Raw genomic sequence first — 13,801 nt, 5'->3', positions numbered from 1 at the left:
AGGAGACACAGACCTGAAACTCAGAGGAGGGGACTGTGTTAGACGCTAACAGGTCACACTGCCTGGAAAGCCTTCTCCTCGACCCCCTCGTCTCCCTAGCAAGTTCTTATTCATTTTCTGGAGCCCTGCCCGAGCATTCCCTCCTCCACGACCCCAATCCTTCAACAGCATGAGAGCAGCAAGCTTCTCTGGCTTTTCTGCACTCTGCCCCCAGAGACTGGAACATGTCTGGTATCAGGCAGGTACCTTACACATAGTTGGTGAATGGATGAAGCAATCTCTCCTCCAACAGTACTTTAGAACTTTTCATAGCACCTCTCACACTGTATTTTGTTTCTTCAATTATCTGTCCCCTCTAATAATGATCTCCTTGATTGTTATTATTTATTTATGTTCATCTTTGTATTCCCAGCTCTCTGTGGAACTGAACCAAACTAAAGGCTTGACGCTCCCTGCTGATGGAGAACCAAGGAGAAGGAGGCAGGGGAGCACCCATGAAAAGCACCTGCTAGGCTCACTAACTTGGGCGCCACACGTGATCGCGATCACTCGGAGACAAACAGCAAAGACAGGATACAAACCCAGGTCTGTCCGATTCCAAAATCTATGCTCTCTTCCCATCCTCTCTTTTGCTTGAGATCCTTAACTCCTTGATTTTCAGCACCTTCAACCACCCTCAGCGCCACCATCTGCTCTGACCCAAAATCCGATATCCTCTCTCTCACAAGCCACATCTCACACTCCCTTGTTTTCTAGACAGCTGCTGCCATCCATCTTGCCAGCTCCCAGTCCCTGGGTTCCTCCTCCTCCACGGAGCTCTCCTGGATGCCCCTGCTTCCCCACTCAGCCCCACCCAGTGGTCTGCCATTCTGGCGATGTTTTAAGCCTAGACTCCTTTGCCCCTGAGTTTCCACTGCCCCTTCCCTTTCATCTCTCAGTGAGAGATCCCCCAGGGCAGAGATTGCTTCTTGTGTACTTGGTCTCATCTCATTGTAACCTCCACCAGGACCTCAAACTCTTCGTGCGTCCTTTCCCGCCTCGTCGGTAGGCTTTGTATCCCACCGCACGTGTCACAGTCTCCTCTGCCTCTGTCCCCTCTTCCCGCTGGTCGAGAGGCAAGAGTATGTAGGGGCAACATACGTCAAGTCCCAGCTCTGCCCCCTATTTGTCCTATATTACCTCTCAGCTTTCAGCTTAAATGCCACTTCCCGCAGGATCTCAGGCTAGGTTAGTGCTGCGGCTGATCTCCTTGCAGCAGCTGCTATGTGCTTGCATTTTTCCCTGGACTTGGCCTAGCATCGCACCAGCCACTTTATTATTACTGCTTGTTTAATCAGTGACCAGCCTTGCTAAACTGTGCCAGCCCAAGCAAGCCTTCCGGCAACCTTGCTACCTGCAACAGCAGATCATCCCCTTTTCTCCTTTCCTTCCCCAAAAGTCTACACTCTGCCTCCACTTCATCACTAACCACTCACTCCTCAGCCCTTCACCACCTGCCCTCAGTCTCCATCACTTTCTGGATGTGCTCTTCTTGTCCTCAGCCTCCTTGATCGCTCTGTGTATCTGCCCCGTGGACAGCTCTTCCTTGAAAGTCCTTCTCCTTGGCTCTCATGACCTCTCTCTCGTGGTCTCTTCCTAGGAACTGGCAAGAGTCTGGGCCTCCTCCCCTTTCTCCTCTCTTTTCCCTCTGTCTCTTCCTCCTCTTCTTGCCTTAGCTCTCTGCCCACTTCTTTGCTCTGATCCTTTTCCGTAGACCATCTCATCCACTGGTTGAGGGTTTTCCCCAAATCCTCTAGGTGGGTGCTCCAGACAGGGCCACCACATCTGGCTATGCAGGTCGGTTGGTGCACTGGCCAAGGAGACAAGGATGAGGCTGACTTTTTCCAGTTTGTGCAAAGTCCCTAAGGGCTAGCTTTAGCCCTGTGAGTTGCATCCCCTACCCCTGCCTCTCCCAAGCTATAGCCTTGCTTTTCTAGCTGCTCACAGGATAGTTCCCCCAGACGCTGCTCGTAGATCTGCCAAGTCCAAAGCCAAAGGGAGAGAGACTGATAGAGACATGGCCACTGACAGGATGATTTTGAGATGCGTTCTCAGCCACTCAGCTTTTCCATTTTATCTCCTCTTTCCTCGACTCAGTTGTAGCTGCCCCTGCCCTGTGCCCAGATTGAAAGGAAAGAGTGATGAGGAGGAAACAGAAGACTAGAAGGCAGTGAGGTGAAAGTACGGGGGCTGGGAGGAAAAGGAGTAGATGGGGCAAACCAGACAAGAGAGGAAATCCACCGGCTTCTCAGTTGTCAAAGCTTGATCAGGCACATTGTCTCATTCGATCCTCATGAAAACTCTTAGAGTAGATATAACCATTATTTTTATTACCGAGGACACCAAGACAAGTACATTTGCCCAAGATCACCCAGCCAGCAGTGGGACCTTCAACCCAGGTCTTTTGACACCAAGGGCCATGCTCATCCCCTTGGCCCACCCACTTCTCAGTAGATTGGAAAGAGGTAATAGGCTGGGGATGGCATCGAGGTATCGGGGTTGTACCTGAGGAGAGACCAGGAGCACCGGGGTCAAAAGGGGAAGAGGTCATAAGAGTAGGAGAGGGCATCCCTGGTGGATGAGAGCTGACTTTGCCAGAAAAGGCTGCAGGAGGGCCCAGGGAGTTCGAGATTCAGTCCTGTACCATCCCAGCTGCGGCCCCCACCATCCCACCTGCCTCCACAGCCAACCCAGCCACGCTTGTCAGCACCCCAGCCTCTCCTGGCCCCCCCTTTTCATTAATTGTTTAAATCAAAATCTTTACAGAGTTCCCCCTACATGCCAGAAGCAGGGCTGGGCGTGAGGGAGTCCCACTCTGCCCCACACTCCTTTCTCTTGGGTCCTCTGCAGCTCTGCCCCTCACTCCCTAACTCAGCAGCTCTGGGCCCTCCAGGCAGTGAAGGGAGTTGAGGGGAGCCTCCCAGGACTCGCTCACTCTCACCCACCTTACTGCTTCCACCCTCCCCACCACAGGGGCCTCTCCCTTCCTCCAACACACACTCACACCTGTGGGAAGTCCTTTCTGAAGTCCCCCTCAATCCCTGCAGAAGATGATTGACATCGTCCCCTCCCTGTTTGGGCTATAGACCCCCACCCTCACACCTCAGTTGCTATTCTAAACACCTCCCTCCTCAGGACCCAGCAGGAAATTTCCAGCCTAAATGATGAAGCAAAACCTGAAGGATTGCAGGCCCCCATGACCCTCCCTGATCCCTAACCCCCACCATCTAGTTTCCCCTGGGCTGTCAGCTCCAACCCTCAGATAGAGAATGTGGGAAGGAGGAGGAAAGGGCTGACCCCGTTATCAGGGTCATCTCTGAGTTGACTCAGGAGTTAAACTTGCCTCTCATGTTCCCCACTCCCCTTCAGCAAGACACCAGAATGTGGGGCCCCGAGTGGGGGCAGGGAACATTTCCCCTCCCTCAGGAACCCCCCTGTACTCTATAAGCTTTCTGTCTTTGTTCTGGGAGCCTCTCACCAGGCCATCTCCTGCTCCACATCTCCCAGGACCCGCCTCTTAGACACTTATTCCTCCTTCCCCCTGGCCACCCACCCGAATCCAGAGCCCCAGTGTCCCAGTGCCAGGGATCTGTGGCTCAAAACTCCTCCCCCAGTCCCCACCAGCTTTCCCCAGGCTCTCTGACAGAGTGCAAAGGCTCTGAATCACAGAGCAGTCTGGACATGGTAGAAAAGGACAGGCCGGTGCTAGAAGCCTAAGGTTGGTATTTGCCCAATGCTGCAAGAGGTCAGGAATGTGGCCACTGACATCAGCTACGGGAGATAAGAGCCAGCTGGCAGCTCTCCCCCTCCGGCCCTAGACTGAGCCTCCACAGGCCCCGAAAGGTCCTGAGCAGTTGGAATGGGGTAGGGATCAGAGAACATCTGGGAAGGGGTTTGGTTAAGAATCCTGGGATCTGGGCCTGATCCCTGATGGAATTTCAAGTCCCCCAGGGGTCTTAATTGACTTAGACCTCTTATCATTGAACCATCTTTACAATTAAATTGATCCCCCGTCCTCTACCCTCCTGGATGTGTTTAAGCCCTACTCTGCAGTAAGTAACTAGTATTTGTTTTATGAAAGAGTGATAACACTCACATCCACCGTCACCCAAGGAAATAGACTGGATAGGCTTTATTATTCTCCCTTTATAAGTGAAGAAACTGAAGTTCAGAGTGAAGTGACTTCCCCAAGGTCACACAGCTAGCCAAGAACCCAAATTGGCTGACTTGAGGCTTAGCAAAAACAGCAAAGGCAATACAATCTACATATCTTACTGTGCAATTCTGCCCAACATGACAACTCTGGAACCCCGCAGGGGAACGTGAAGGTGAAAGCGGGAGAAACCGCTTTGACGGGCGGGCACCTCTCCTGCCATGCAAATGAAGCGGCACTTATTTGCCTGCTATTTTGCAGCCATTTGCCTTTTGGCCTTCAGCAGGCCCTGATTTGCCTCTGGCCAGCCCCCACTGAGCACTGTGAGGCTTTCCCCAGCAGAAGGTGGGGGGCCTGGGAGACTCCAGGGCCAAGCCCCGCGTCTGAGCTGTGCCTCCTTCCGGCGGGTCCACTGGCCCAGCTCTACCCCCTCCTTTCCCAGGCCGGCTCTCATGTCTGCCCCCATCTCTTCGGTTCAGCTGGCAGCTCGATAAGAATCAATAGGTCCACTCCCGAGCAAAGAGCACCAACAAGTGTATAAGGCCAGGCCCTGCCGAACAAGCTGCTCATGGTGACAGACTGGAAGGCCCTGTACCTCAGGATTCCCCAGTTCATTCAGCAGGGGGTGGCCATCAGCCTCAGAGGTGCAGGGAGCAGTGGGAACTTTTTTACTTCCATCCTTCTTACCGACGTCCTGATGTGAGCTTCCTGGAGGAGGCAGCTCCCTGGGGACCAGCTTGAGATCCAGAGAGCTTTTGGAGGAGAGGCAGGGGAAGGCGGGGACCTGCAGAAAAATCCTAGGAAGGATGGCGATGGGGCTGGCCAGAAGGGCTGAGTCTCAGCTGGAATATTTCTAGGCGTACATGGCTGTCGCCTCAGACCCTGCACCGTGTGGGACACATCGCAGTCTGCATGAGGGATTTCAGTCTCTTGCTAGTCACCACTGTTCTCCCAGCAGCAACTCAAGCGGGATCTGACACGCAGTCGGTGCCCAGCAAATATCTGTTGAACTGTGAAGTGCTCAGGAAGTATCTGTTTACCCAAGGGTGTAGGTAAGGCTGACACACGGGTGTTTAGAAGTGAAGAGTGTCCCCTGTTGAAATCACAAAGTGTCCCACTGAGGGCAGGCTTCCATGGGAGTGAGTGGAGGGGAGAAGAGCAAGAGGGAGGGGGTTCAGAGAATCAGTTTGTTTTCAGGAGTCTGAACCTACTTGGTGAGTGAATGTGTTTGTGGGTATTTGACAATACACATCTATATGAGGTGGGCGTGAGTGTGTGCTAGTGAACATGTGCACGTGGGTACGTTTGGAACCAAGTGTGTGTGGTGGGGGGGAGGTCGGGTGTGTAAACCAGCAGATTTGAGGCTCAGGGTTGAGCTACTCTTCTTCTCCAACCCCAAACTTTTCTTCCCCAGGACTCCTGGGACCTCCTGGGACTCCAGGATCCACCCCACCCCCCCACCCTCCCGCCCCAAGATCCTCTCCGTAGGTGGAAACTTGGGCTGTAGGTTGAGGATAATTACAGAGATTCACACCCGACTTCACTCACTCATCTCCCAAAACCCCCAAATTCCAACCTGCCAGGACCTCCTCTACCTGAGGGGAGGGGGGCATAACAACGTCATTTCCTGCCCTGAAACTACACTTCAAGGGCCGACTCCACCTGCTGCCTTGGTCCATCCAGGTTACTCACCCCCTTTCTGGGGGGTCGAGGGTGGCCTTGGCAGGAAGCTGCTGGGGGTGCTGGGGGAAAGGAGGCTGGGGAGGCCCGGGAACGAGATGCGGATTCCCGCCTCGGTCCACCTGTGCCCCAACCTTGAGCGCGGGGACTTGGTGGAGGGGGCGGGGCCTCCCTGGGCCGGTCCCCACCCCCTCCCTCGGCGCGATATAACTTCAGTCGCGGACCTGGCACCCTTCCTGGCCCGAGCCTGAGTCCTGGCCTCTCGTCTTACTCTCCGAACAGCATGAGCTTCACCACCCACTCCACCTTCTCTTCCAACTATCGGTCCCTGGGTCCCGTGCAGTCGTCCAGCCACCGGGTCCGGCCGGTCAGCAGCGCGGCCAGCGTCTATGCAGGCGCCGGGGGCTCAGGCTCCCGGATCTCCGTATCCCGCTCCACCAGCTTCCGGGGCGGCTGGGGATCCGGGGGCCTGGCCGCGGGGATGGCCGGGGGTCTGGCCGGCATAGGGGGCATCCAGGGCGAGAAGGAGACCATGCAAGACCTGAACGACCGCCTGGCCTCCTACCTGGAGAGGGTGAGGAGTCTGGAGGCTGATAATCAGAAACTGGAGATGAGAATCCGGGAACACGTGGAGAAGAAGGGACCCCAGGTCAGAGACTGGGGGCATTACTTCAAGACCATCGAGGAGCTGAGGGCTCAGGTAAGGGGACCACCCTGATCCCCAGCCGTGTTTGACCTTCCTGTTACCCACTCCCCGCTTCCTCCTCCCCCTCCGCAAGGATAGGAATTTTAATAGGGTGGGGTGCCTTGGCTCCTTCCCACTTTCTATCTCCACCCCGCCCCCTATTCCACAGGGAGGGGGTTGCCACGGCCTGGATTTTCATGCATAACCCTGGCCACAGGGGCCCCAAGGGCGGTGACCGGGCATGGGAGGGCCCTTTCCCAGGAAATGGCAGGAAGTGGGGGGGGGGGGTTTGCAGAGGAAGTAGACAGCATGGAAGGTGTGACAAGACCCCATAAAGAGGACCTGGACACTCTGGCTTCTGGCCAAATCAGGACAATTGGAGGGTTAAGCGGATGTGGCTAAGGCTGAGTCATCTAAGAGTAAACAGGAGGCCTACCTGTGGGAGGGGCCAATGGGGGGGACAAAGGGGAGGTGAGCAGGTGCAGGAGGAAAAAAAAAAAATGTCAGGAGAGGGCCAGGGAGAGGACTGACTCACTTCAGGGCTGGCGGGCCAGCAGAGGTCCCAAAGAAGGGGCAGTGGGAACTCTGGAATTTGGGACTCCAGGAAAGGAGGGAACAGTGTGAGGGGACACAGGTGGAAGGGGGTAGGCGTGCAAGGAGAACCTCTTTGGGACCAGAAAGGCTTCACTCATACACACAACACCTTCCCACACTCACCACACTCCATCACTGATTTCCTGTTCATGGAGCCACCTGTCTACAATCCCCCAGATCTTTGCAAGTTCTGTGGACAATGCCCGCATCGTCCTGCAGATCGACAATGCCCGTCTTGCTGCTGACGACTTCAGAGTCAAGTAAGCCTGGGGGTGCTAGGGAGCTGAGGGTGGAGCCAAGCACCATCTGTTCCTGGCTGGGTCGGTCAGGTGGGGGCTCACAGTGGGATCTTCAGCTCTGATCAGAGCTGGGTGGATAAGAGTTAGGCTCCCTCAACTTATAAACTGATATAACCCAGTTTAAGAATATTGTCCCCCAAGTACTGAGAACGGTGCTCAGAGGATTACCACCTGATCCTGACTCTGGGTGCTGGTTAGCTGTGGCCGTGGGGGCGCTCTTAGGTGGCATGGGCTGAGAAGGTTCCAGGTCAGAGATGAGGTCCCTCTGATCGCCTCCACTCCCACAGGTATGAAACGGAGCTGGCCATGCGCCAGTCTGTGGAGAGTGACATCCATGGGCTCCGCAAGGTCATTGACGACACCAATGTCACTCGGCTGCAGCTGGAGACAGAGATTGAGGCTCTCAAGGAGGAGCTGGCCTTCATGAAGAAGAACCATGAGGAGGCAAGCAGGGGCCACTGGCCAGGCCAGGAACAAGGAGGCCAAACAAGTCTGGGTGGGGGGAATAGACGGGATAGGCCACCTGGAAGTAGCTTGCAGGGACATTTAGAACTACCAGCCTGGGCTCTTCTTAACCAGACTGCTGCCACACTCAGTGGGTCACCTGAATTACAGCGTGATGGGGTCAAGAGGACATGGGTGAGAAAGTGAGGAGAGGACAAAAGAGAAAAGCAGCTAGCACCACGTGTGAGGGCTGATGGAGGAGTGAGAGCAGGTGGAGCTGGAGGGCGGAGAGACGGAGGGACAGAGCGAAGTGAGGAAAGAGAAACCACCTGTGGGTGATAGGTTTGGGCAGGGAGTGGGTGACGTTTTATTCATCGGGAGTAGAAAACCCAGAACTGGCATTGCCCAGAGTATAAAACCTAGAGTCTTCTCCGTGGCTTTCTCCAGCTGATCCCCAGGCCTCCTGCGAGAGCCAGGTGCAGAGGAGGAGCTTTGTCGGAGCTCTGAGCCCAAGTCTCCCCTCACTCTGATCCTCTCTCCCTTAGGAAGTAAAGGGTCTACAAAACCAAATTGCCAACTCTGGGTTGACCGTGGAGTTGGATGCCCCCAAATCTCAGGACCTCAGCAAGATCATGACAGACATCCGGGCCCAGTATGACGAGCTGGCTCAGAAGAACCGAGAGGAGCTGGACAAGTACTGGTCCCAGCAGGTGCATGAGGGGAAGGGATGGGGGCCAGGCTAGGCACAGAGGCCTGAGGGGGTGGGAGGGAGGCCGACAGAGAAGGAGGGACCTGAGGACTATACCCGCCCTGCAGATTGAGGAGAGCACCTCAGTGGTCACCACACAGACCGCGGAGATCGGAGAGGCTGAGATGACCCTCACGGAGCTGAGACGTACGGCCCAGTCCTTAGAGATCAACCTGGACTCGATGAGAAACCTGGTAAGAGCCCTCACTTCACCTGCTCCAACTACTCTTGGCCCTGAACTCTGTCAGCCTCAGACCCAATCCTGTCTCAGCCCAGATCCTACCCCTTCCATCCTAAGTCATGTGCTCAGAAAGAGTGGTTTCTCTTTGCATTACCCAGTGCTCCTACCCAAAACCTTAGTACCTGGCACACCCTAAGTTCTCCAAGAAGTTTCCAAGAGTGAAGGGATGAGCCATCATGGGATTTGGACTGCTCTGCTGAAACTTGCAGAGGCTCTCCCTCCACTCCATCTCGAGGCTCACCCGATCCTCCCCGCCCCCCACCCCCCACAGAAGGCCAGCTTGGAGAACAGCCTGAGGGAGGTCGAGACCCGCTACGCTATGCAGATGGAGCAGCTCAATGGGGTCCTGCTGCACCTGGAGTCAGAGCTGTCCCAGACCCGGGCCGAGGGGCAGCGCCAGGCCCAGGAGTACGAGGCCCTGCTCAATGTCAAGGTCAAGCTGGAGGCTGAGATCGCCACCTACCGTCGCCTGCTGGAAGACGGGGAGGACTTCAGGTAAGTGGGGCCCTCCTTCCACCCTCACAAGCTGGGGTGGAGATACACTTCTCCCCAAAGCCTCTTTGGTAAGCCCCACCATGTGCCGTTCATCGGGGTCCACAGAGCACTGGGATGGTGCTCCGTGCGGGTTCCTGCGTCTCCCAAGGGAGTAAGAGTGGCAGAGGCTCCCCATCTAGAGAAGAGACGAAATCTTGCCCCAGCCATACTTAGAGCACACATGGAGTTTGGCTCTGGGTTTCCCTTTTATGGAGGAAGTGGTCACAAGAATGTGGAGATAAAGGCAGGGATCAGGAGGGGTCTTTTTTCTTCCCTTTCCTTGACTCCCTGCTACTCTGCACAGCTGTTTATAACTGGGGCTTGGTCTTCTGTTAACAGTCTCAGTGAAGCCCTGGACAGCAGCAGCTCCATGCAGAGCATCCAGAAGACCACCACCCGCAGGATTGTGGACGGCAAGGTGGTATCTGAGACCAACGACACCAAAGTTCTGAGGCGTTGAAGCAGCAGAAGCAGGGTACCCTTTGGGGGGCACGAGGCCAATAAAAAGTTCAGAGGTCACTTCGTGTCTTCCTTGGCTGTTTCCATACTGTGTATAGATGCTCTGACCCAGGAGTCCTCCCTCTGATCAGGTAGAAATCAGCGCTGACCCCAGGGGTTTCATATAGGGGGAGGGGAGGTTGGCCAGAGGGAAGGTCTGCGTTCTCTTCTGAGAACTCACCTTCTCAGAAAGAGGAGGGAACGGTTGATGAGAATTTGTCTTTTCGAATTAAAAAAGGGATAAGAGTAACATGCACAAATTCCAAAAGGAAAGAAGAAAATAAAATTAAATATTTCCCACCCACTCCAGAGGTAACCTCTGTAAAATAATTTCTTAAACTGGACATACACGAACACATTTCATTTTACTTTGTATCTGTAGGAACACACTATTCTGCAGCTCGAGTTCTCAAACCCTTCTTTCTTTATCTCCCAGCATGCCCTGGACACCTTCCTCAATCACTATGCATACACCTACCTCGCTTTTTTCACCCAGTTGAACGAATGTGGAATCTCTTCTACCTCCATTTGGAATCTATATGCGTATTCCATTTTCCAGAAGGAAACTGTTAGTCCACTAGTGAGGGGAAAAGCATAGAATTGCAATGATTATGCACTCTGTCACCTCTCCTGTTTTGCTAACAATTTCAATGATTTTTTTCCTACCCATTGACCAGCCGAATGTCCAGATCACATACATTTTCTCTTAATCTGTAACAAAGAATAATTACCACACTCCAAATGCTTCCAAGAATCAGAAGCTTGATCTGTGTCATGTCCAGTCATGGTCACCAAACCAATTTGAGAAACGAGGTCCTTCTTGACCCTTGCCTTAGTAATTAGTTCTCCATCTAGTTTGAGTGACATCATACAAAATATGACATCATTTTACCTAAAACTTATTGCATCTCTATAGGAATGCCGTTGGGATCATTTTCAGAACGATCCCCAGAATGGTTTTCTCTCAGGTCTCAGCAACAGAAGACTTCTGTTTGGTAGTGAAGGGCTATTACATTTAATCTATACATCGTACATTCTTATTAACAGCTGCCGATACTGCAGTGTGTAGAGTACAAATTTACCTAACCCAGATCTTTTCATGATGAACATCTTGGTTTCCAGTAGTTTGGTTTTTGCAAAAAAAGATTGTGATTAATGTTAACTCATATGCTATTAATATCTGTAACTAATATGCACTAATACGTGAGCAGATCTATAGAACAAATTCCTAGAAATGGTGTGCCGGGCAACCATATTAACAAATATTCAAGAAGTACTTACTTTATGCCAGGCCCTATGCTAGGGCGCTGAATATCTATGTGGTAGACAAAGTGGGTATTGCCCCTACCTCATCAAGCTCACAGCCTAATGGTCAAAAGTATGTGCATTTTGGGGGCACCTGACTGGCTTAGTCCATGGAGCATGCGATTCTTGATCTCAGGGCCATGAGTTCGAGCCCCACATCAGGTGTAGAGATTACCTAAAAAAGTAAAATCTAAGGGGAAAAAAAGTGTGTATTTTTACCCATTTCTTCAAAAAAAAAAATACTTACTGAATACCTACTATGTACCAGCCACTCTTCCAGGCAAGAGAGATACACCAATGAACAAAAAAGACAAAATCGCTATCCTCACAGAGCTTATATTCTGGTGACAGGAGACAGATAAATGAACATAACATAGCGTGCTAGCAGGTGACAAGTGTCCTGGGCCTGGGTAGAGCCTGCAAGGAAGGTCATAGCGGGGAGAAGTCAGGAAAGTGAAAAGGTGATGCATGAAGATCCCAGGATAGTGAATCTTCGATCAAAATGAAAAACAGTTTTGCGCTCGCTTCGGCAGCACATATACTAAAATGAAAAACAGTTTTTACCTAAAATACAGCGTGTTTACTCTGCAATCTCTAAAACGATGGGGTCCTTGGTGGAGAAGAGCTAAAGACAGCACTACTTGAGGCACTTTGTGGGAGGCCCCGAGGACAGTGCCGGGACAGGCAGCCCTTGAAGCTGGTGGGGAGCCCCCTGGAAGGACAGGCCGGAAGTCTTCAGCACCGCAGGGCCCTGCAGGCTGCGAAGGAAACAGAGCCAGGGCGGCTTCCCGAGCAAGTTACACAAGAAGTGACCTGGAGCTTCTGTGAGCAGGGACCCTGGCTGTCTCTGGGCTCCTGGGTGCTATTACGCAGAGGAAAACTTCCTAGCTGAAAGCAAGACACCCCGGTGAGGGGCTTCTCACCCTTCTGAAGCCTACCTTCCCTGAATAACTGCAACAGTCACCTGTCCCACCTCTCGTTCCCATTGTCTCTACTTTTTCCACACCCTCCTCCCCTGTCTATGTAGGTAGGAGTCTATAGGAGACAAAGCTTTGGGACCAAGTGGTTGAGTTTTACTTCCTGAGATCTGTTTTGTTTTATTTTGTTTTAACTTTTTTTTTAAGATTTTCTTTATTTATTTGAGAGAGAGAGATAGCGAGAGAGCATGAGCAGGGGCAGGGGAGAGGGAGAAGCAGGGAGCCCGATGCAGGGCTCCATTCCAGGACCCCGAGACCATGACCAGAACCAAAGGCAGACGCTTAACCGACTGAGCCACCCAGGCGCTCCCTGAGATCTGTTTTAGGAAAGCGATCAGAGTGGTATTCTTGCCCGTGCACCCCACTATTTTCCAAATGTGTAAGTGTAATACTGAATGTGCTCTCTCAGACCACACAGAAGCCCCAGAGCCGATGAGGGCCCCACCCCCACCTCCGCAAAGACCTGCACGGCCCTGGCTGGCCCTCACTGTAATTTAGTCAGGAGGAATCCAGCCTTCCTAGGGCCCCTAAAACAGAGAGACTGGTGGCCAGACAGCCCGATGTGGGACTGCAAGCGACCGTTATGGGATGCGGACCTGCCTGAGGGTGAAACAGAAAGCCCCTGGCAGAACCGAAGCAGCGCTTGTGGCTGAGTCAAGCCGACCAGAGTAACCCAAGACCATGCACCTGATATGACTATCCCTCCCATCGGAAAATGTCTCACAGTTCCCAGGGCGCTAATGCATTTGATCCCCATTACAATCCTGTGAGCTATGCAGGGCAGAGGGTATTACTGGCTCTAGCTCAGAAAAGAAGGCGCTGAGGTTCCCAGAGATCATGTGACTTGTCTAAGACCACAGAGCTAGATCTTAAAGCACAAAACCACATCTCCCAATTCCCAGTCCCAAGCTCTTTCTTCCGTGTATTAGAACTTAACCCAGGGGTTCTCAGCCCTGGCTGTGATTCCAATCACCAGCGGTATTTTACCAACAATACCAAGGCCCAGGTTCCATCTGCAAAGATTCTGATTCAGTTGTTCTGGGGTGAGGACCCAGGCCCCCCGGCAAGTGTTAACATTTGATTTTGGTGATTCCAATAGGCAGGCAAAGGGGAGACTCAGATCCCGGCTGTAGCCAGAGTCAGCACCTTGGCTTTCCCTCCTGATACAAGGCATGCATGTGTCTATGTTAAATTGCACACTCCTGGAAAAGCTCAAGGCCTCTCGGGCAAAACTCCTCATCTCCCACTTGGAAAGATGACCTCAGGAGGGGCAGCCCATTTTGTCCCCTGAGTGCCAAAGGGGAAAATTAGCAATTCCAAGGTGATAATATAGAGTCATCTGTTTCATCTCATCCATTCCCTGTCTAGGTGCAATCCAGCCCAGATACTAAATTAATAAATGCTACTGGAAGGTGCAGAACTACATGTATCATATACTGACATTTGGGGTTTTTTTAAAGACAAAAACGACAGATGATAGATGATAGATAGATGATAGATAGATAGATAGATAAAATATATATATTCATATGTATATATCCTTGTATATGCAAAGCTCTCTGGAAGAATACACAAGACATTTAAATTAATGATTGACTTTGAGA

The 13,801-nt window shown here is 52.5% G+C and overlaps 1 protein-coding gene across 1 annotated transcript; it reads left to right on the top strand.

The window, feature by feature from the left end:
* The first annotated feature begins 6,068 nt into the window (after positions 1–6,068).
* KRT18 (keratin 18) lies at positions 6,069–9,936 on the top strand. Its single transcript, XM_032420780.1, has 7 exons — positions 6,069–6,572; positions 7,329–7,411; positions 7,738–7,894; positions 8,440–8,604; positions 8,711–8,836; positions 9,155–9,378; positions 9,757–9,936. The coding sequence occupies exons 1-7, from the start codon at positions 6,156–6,158 to the stop codon at positions 9,875–9,877; spliced, it is 1,293 nt and encodes a 430-aa protein (XP_032276671.1). The 5' UTR covers positions 6,069–6,155; the 3' UTR covers positions 9,878–9,936.
* The last annotated feature ends 3,865 nt before the right edge of the window (positions 9,937–13,801 follow it).

Source organism: Phoca vitulina, unplaced genomic scaffold (assembly GCF_004348235.1).
Source record: "Phoca vitulina isolate PV1807 unplaced genomic scaffold, GSC_HSeal_1.0 scaffold23, whole genome shotgun sequence".
NCBI classification, from domain to species: Eukaryota; Metazoa; Chordata; class Mammalia; order Carnivora; family Phocidae; genus Phoca; species Phoca vitulina.
The sequence above is the reverse complement of the archived record's forward strand: the minus strand, read 5'-3'. Positions and strand labels throughout refer to the sequence as shown.

Bases quoted from the DNA above. Each gene is read 5' to 3' on its own strand.
- KRT18 (XM_032420780.1), top strand. From the start codon at position 6,156: ATGAGCTTCACCACCCACTCCACCTTCTCTTCCAACTATCGGTCCCTG. The intron at 6,573-7,328 runs GTAAGGGGACCA...ACAATCCCCCAG, and splicing joins TCGAGGAGCTGAGGGCTCAG to ATCTTTGCAAGTTCTGTGGA. The intron at 8,837-9,154 runs GTAAGAGCCCTC...CACCCCCCACAG, and splicing joins TGGACTCGATGAGAAACCTG to AAGGCCAGCTTGGAGAACAG.